The sequence below is a fragment of the Engraulis encrasicolus genome, chromosome 14 (assembly GCF_034702125.1).
Source record: "Engraulis encrasicolus isolate BLACKSEA-1 chromosome 14, IST_EnEncr_1.0, whole genome shotgun sequence".
Classification (NCBI taxonomy): domain Eukaryota; kingdom Metazoa; phylum Chordata; class Actinopteri; order Clupeiformes; family Engraulidae; genus Engraulis; species Engraulis encrasicolus.
This window is the reverse complement of record NC_085870.1, coordinates 22,747,554-22,753,726: the sequence shown is the minus strand read 5'-3', so window position 1 is coordinate 22,753,726 and position 6,173 is coordinate 22,747,554. Positions and strand designations below refer to the sequence as shown.

The 6,173-nt window shown below is 42.2% G+C and overlaps 1 protein-coding gene across 1 annotated transcript; it reads right to left on the bottom strand.

Annotated features, from left to right (window-relative positions):
- Nucleotides 1-2,652: 2,652 nt before the first annotated feature.
- Nucleotides 2,653-4,018, bottom strand: LOC134462287 (fucolectin-3-like). The gene is made up of 2 exons (XM_063215222.1): nt 3,733-4,018; nt 2,653-3,085 (listed from the first exon to the last, which is right to left on the bottom strand). The coding sequence occupies exons 1-2, from the start codon at nt 3,966-3,968 to the stop codon at nt 2,848-2,850; spliced, it is 474 nt and encodes a 157-aa protein (XP_063071292.1). The 5' UTR covers nt 3,969-4,018; the 3' UTR covers nt 2,653-2,847.
- Nucleotides 4,019-6,173: the final 2,155 nt, after the last annotated feature.

Below are 6,173 nucleotides of genomic sequence, written 5' to 3'. Positions count from 1 at the left end.
TTGGCGGTCTAATTTGATGGCCCAACATCCTGGAACCTGGCATACCCTTTATCTACAAGTAGAATCCTTCATTTCCAAGCTGTGGCTATAAATGTGTCCTCACTGTTCTTGTATTTGGCAGTCTAGGCCATGTGCATAGGCTGGTGGTCAGTGGACTTAACATCAGTGGACTAAGTAAAAGAAGGACCAGACAGCTAGCTAAATACTGCTCAATATCAGCTGTGATAGGGAGCATGTTCATCTGGAAGAGAAGATGTTTCTTGTACCCTTAATGATGCTCCCATAGCAAGATGTTAATTGGTCAAATAGTTGTTGGATTATTCATCACATTTGGTTCCTATCGATATTAACTTGTAATGTGGAATCAAATAAAGAACATAAAATGTGTGTGTGTGTGTGTGTGATTTGTGTGAGGCATTTGAGGAATGAATTCTGCGTGTGTGTGTAGCTGTGGGGATGAAAGCATTTTTGTGGATAGCTTTCCTGGCCAAAGGAACTCTGAACCTTCTACCAGAAGGAAGTAGATCAAAACAAGGATGGAGTGTGTGGGAGGGATCTAGGATGATGGAGTTGGTCTTCCTTTCACTGCCTGGATATAAAGATCCTTCAGCTCATTTTGGTCAATGCCTATTAGCTTGCTTGCTTGCTTACTTAGTAGAGTAGAGTAGAGTAGAGTAACTTTATTGATCCCCAGGGGGAAATTCAGGTATCCAGTAGCTTACATAAATACACAAATACACAAAAGCCCACATGGACATTTCAAGACAAAAATAAACACAGGAATAGTCATCAGGGAGGGGAAAATAAAATAAAATGATAGAGATAAATGTAGAAAAGGTAATTGTGCAAAAAGACATTCTGTGGGTTGGGATAGACCAAAGCAGAAAAAAAAACATAAAAAAAAACAAAAAAAAACAAAAAAAAAACATACTCTGTCAGTTAAGGTAGACAACAAGTGTTGATGGATACATCTATGATATAGTATAGTATGTAGAAATAGGCAGTGTACAGAGTATGATAGGGGTTGAACATTTTTACAATGTCACAGTAAAGTACAGGTAAGTGTTTTAGGCAAGCACACACACACACACACACACACACACACACACACACACACACACACACACACACACACACACACACACACACACACACACACACACACACACACACACAAAGAGGTTCCCCAGTAACTGGGCCAGCTCCGACAGATCACAGTCTTTGCTTGTGGTCAGCAGGAAAAACAAGTATGTCCAGTGGTTAAGGGTCAAAAGTTCCTTAGTGCAGTTATTGGACAGCACACGCACACACACACACACACACACACACACACACACACACACACACACACACACACACACACACACACACACACACACACACACACACACACACACACACCAAGAGGTTTCCCGGGCTGGGCCAGCTCTGGCATCTCAGGCAGTCCAGTCCCCTATGATGATGTTCTTGGCAGTCAAAAAGTGAAAAAGTGAAAACCCACTGGGAAACTCCAATTGTCATTGTGACACAGCACTCCACAACACACAAGTGAACACTGCACACAACGAAATTGCATGTATGCCTCACCCGTGCAAGGGGGCAGCCCTCAGTGGCGCCCCATGGGGAGCAGTGCGGTGGGACGGTACCATGCTCAGGGTACCTCAGTCATGGAGGAGGATGTGGGAGAGCACTGGTTGATTACTCCCCCCACCAACCTGGCGGGTCAGGAGTCGAACTGGCAACCTCTAGGATGCAAGTCTGACGCCCTAACCGCTCACCCATGACTGCCCCCATGACTGCCCCTTATTCTGTTTGTTACTTCTACTTCTATTTATGTATATAAAAATGAGTCATTAATGTGAATATATATAACTATGTGTATAATGAAATGTGTAGTGACTTTTAATCATATTTTATTTTATTTTGTATTTTTATATCTAGTGACTATTCATATTTGGGTCAGTTTATTGGATCACAGCAACATTGAAAATGAGGACTACCCTCAACTGTATACCAGAGAATGTAGATTAAGTTTTCCATTCCATTCCATTCCATTCTATTCCATATAGAAGAAGCAGTCATGGCAGTCCTGGTGTTATTGTTTGGGACTTGTGCTGTAGACCACAGGGTTGCAGGTTCAATCCCCACCCTTGCCACTCCCTTCCTCCCTTCATGGCGGAAGTTCCCTTGAGCAAGGTGCCACACTGCTCCAGGGACTGTAACCAATACCCTGTAATATCTGACAGTTGCTTTGGATAAAAGCATCAGCTACAGTAAGTGCAATTTAAAAGCAGGGTGTTGTTGAATCAGAAACATTTTAGTGTCGGCCGGGGAATGCATGATGTTTTGAGATGACTAATGCCTGCACCTGCAAGTTCAAATGTAAAATGCTGAGGATGCCATGTGACATTTGTGAAAGAAAAGTAGACAGAACCGTTTGAAGGTGATGTTTATTTCATGCAGGAAAATAAGCTGTTTGCAAACACTTAAAAGAGTTTGACCTTGGTATAGGCCTACAACCTCTTCTCAAGCAAATCATGCTAGCACAAGCCTCCCCCCCCCCTTCTCTTCTCTCTCTCTCGCTCTCTCTCTCTCTCTCTCTCTCTCTCTCTCTCTCTCTCTCTCTCTCTCAAATAAAAGCACTGCAGGGTAGATGTGGACAGACAAAGGGTGTAATGTCTCACATTCCATAAATCTTTGATTTAGACTTAAAATGAAATCGCAAGAAATGATATCAAAAATATTAAATGGTTCTTTCCATTTATGCATTGTAACAATCGCAACAGTTACAAAAATCGCAACAACACAGTAAGAAGCTCCGCAACTTTTATCACGATTTTCTGGAAATCACCACCATCTGGCAATCAGACCGCGAATTTTTGAGAAAATGCCCCCGATTTCCTGGTGGGACTGATTGTTGTTGTTCTGATGGGTGGAGGCTGGAATTCCAAACACTTGCACCTCACACAAGCTGAGGGAGCGCCCCTCCCCCGGCAGCATCACAGTCACATACTGGCCCACCCTCTCCTCCAGGCAGTCAAAGCGCACCGTCTCACCAAGCGGCACAAACGTCACGTTTGCACACCTGTGAATAAAACAAGCATTAAGATAATGCAGCAACATTACAGTTTTTTGTCGCCTTTTTTATCTATTAATCACATTCCAGCATTTACCCATGCATGCGTTAGTGTCTCTAACTGTTGAAAATGTAGATACTGTACTTTTGGTTTTTACAGACATGCTTACAGAGTTGCATTAAACAGAAGTCGAAGTAGTAGGCCGAAAAGAAATGTAAAAACCCTCATTAGGTACAGTAGGCTACTTACAGTGAAGTAACTGGCACAACTGTTGTATAGTGTCTATGTACTTGTGTCATGATATTTTGTTACTTTACTTTATACAACTCTGCACTTATGATGAACAGCTTTTTTAATGATCGGCTTATACTTATGATCAGCTTTTTAACCACGTTGTCCAGCACATCCAAAATTACAGGACCATCCGTGACCCCCTGGAAGTTAATCTCTTAACTTTGCACAGAGCGTGTTAGCCTCATTGTCACCAAAATGGTAAAGAAGTCTTAATCTGTTACTTAAGGCTCTCAGTAATGTCACAGCAATGTTTTATGATGATGATGTAGCACAGTGTGAGTGGGCGGATCTGCACAAAGAGGCTACTGTTGGAGATGACTGTCTATAAGTTGAATTTTGCAATGTTTCACATGTAACTCACAGAGTATTTTCTGCAGGGTTGGTGGAATCTCCAATGTAAATTTGGGCTCCGTTGAGCCCCTTGGGTGAGCCAGCTTTGGGGTTGGTCAGGGCCACAGCAGTAACGCTGTATCCATCCAGCAGGTCTAGCCGCCACCAGGGGTCAGTCTCGCGCTGGGTCATGGAGCAGGAGCCCTTCCGCACGTCTGGGTTGGCGTTCCCATCAATGGCGTTCAGAGCGTGGCCAAAACTGGCCATCTCTCCAAGGATCAGATTGGACTGGGTTGCTCTTCCTCTTCGGGCAACATTCCTGTCTGGAAATCTACAACATTACCTTTTATATATATATATTTCAATTGCTTTTGTTGAGTTTCACATATAAAATCATGCATCACTAAGATCACGAATGAAGTACAGAAATATGGAATTTGTCTATGGACAATTAACCAGTCGAGTTGATCCAGGAATGTGGAATAAAATAGCCAGGAGGTGAAGGACGCCTGTCCTCAAAAAAACTGGAGCTGCAGTGGATGATTTTAAAAACTACCGTCCCATCTCAAACCTTCCCTTCATCTCCAAGCTGCTAGAGCGTACTGTGGCCTTACAGCTTCAAGAACACATGACATCATTTAGCCTATGGGAGGAACTGCAGTCTGGGTTCAGGGCTAAGCATAGCACTGAAACTGCACTAGTCAAGGTCGTAAACGACCTTTTGTTAGCTGCGGATTCAGGCCATTTCAGTATCCTCCTGCTACTTGATTTAACAGCTGCTTTTGACACAGTCTGCCACAACGTCCTTCTCACAAGGCTGGAAACCCTATTGGGCATCACTGGTACTGCACTCTCCTGGTTCAGGTGCTATCTAACTGGAAGAGAGCAGTTTGTCTCTATTGGTGATTTCCGGTCTCCAAATTCAGTCCTCACACATGGTGTTCCTCAAGGCTCAGTTCTAGGCCCCCTACTCTTCATCATTTATATTCTTCCCCTTGGTAACATTCTCCGAAAACATGGCCTAAATTTTCATTGTTATGCAGATGACACCCAAATTTACATTCACACCAAACCCTCCCATCCACTCCCCCTCGCTAACTTAACAACCTGCCTAAATGAAATTAGTAATTGGATGACCCAAAATTTTCTTAAACTTAATCAAAACAAAACCGAAGCCATCATCATCGCCACTCCATCATTACTTAAAAAGATAAACCTTTCTCAGTTCTCTATCCCTGACTATTTTACCTCCACTTCCTCTGAAGTAAGAAATCTGGGCGTCATCATCTACTCTTCGCTCTCCTTTGAATCCCATAGTAAACAACTCACCAAAACTGCGTTTTTCCACCTTAAAACCATCTCCAGACTCCGCCCTTCTCTTACCCCTACCTCTGCTGAGACCCTCATCCAAGCAATGCCCTACTCACTGGTCTCCCTACTAAATTGATTAACCGTCTACAATACATTCAGAACTCAGCAGCTAGATTACTCACACACACCAGACCCTGGCATCACATTACCCCTATCCTCTATCAATTACACTGGCTTCCTATCCATTCACGTATCCATTTCAAAATTCTCCTCCTTGTATACAAGGCCCAGCACAACCTTGCACCCTCCTACATCACGGGTCTCCTCACCCCATACAATCCCACCCGCACACTACGCTCCACTGACTCACTCCTCCTTACAGTTCCCTCCACACACCTGCGCACCATGGGCGACAGGGCATTTAGTGTTGTTGGCCCCAAACTTTGGAATTCACTCCCACTGTCACTTCGTCAGTGTTCTACACTATCTACTTTTAAATCCAAGCTGAAGACACACCTTTTCATTTCTGCTTTTCCACTTCATTGACAGGCACTTCCACTTTATTTTAATCATCAGTTTATTTTTAATTTTACATATTATTATTTTTTCCCCTCATTTTATTTTATTTTCAAATGCATTCTACTTCTTTTTCTTACTTGAAAACATTTATCTTTATTGTACTTTTATTTCTATTATATTTTGGCATTTTAATTACTATCCGATTGTTAATTCACTGAAGCTTTGTTTTACTTTCCCTACTGTTATGTATTTGTTTTGATTGTAAAGTGTCCTTGGGTATCTTGAAAGGCGCTCAAAAATAAAATTTATTATTATTATTATTATTATTATTATTATTATTATTATTATTAATAAAAGCTCATTTTCAAACTTCTCTCTTTCTCTCTCCCTCCCTCGCACACACACACACACACACACACACACACACACACACACACACACACACACACACACACACACACACACACACACACACACACACACACACACACAAACTAAACTAAACGAAACTAAACATAATATTGATAAATGATAATAAATAATACTAAAAACTCAAATTATAAATAAGTAAGAAAAATGAAAGTAAAGGGGAAGGGGTGGGGATTTGGGTGGGGAGTCTGGCTTCAATCAATCAGCTTTGCA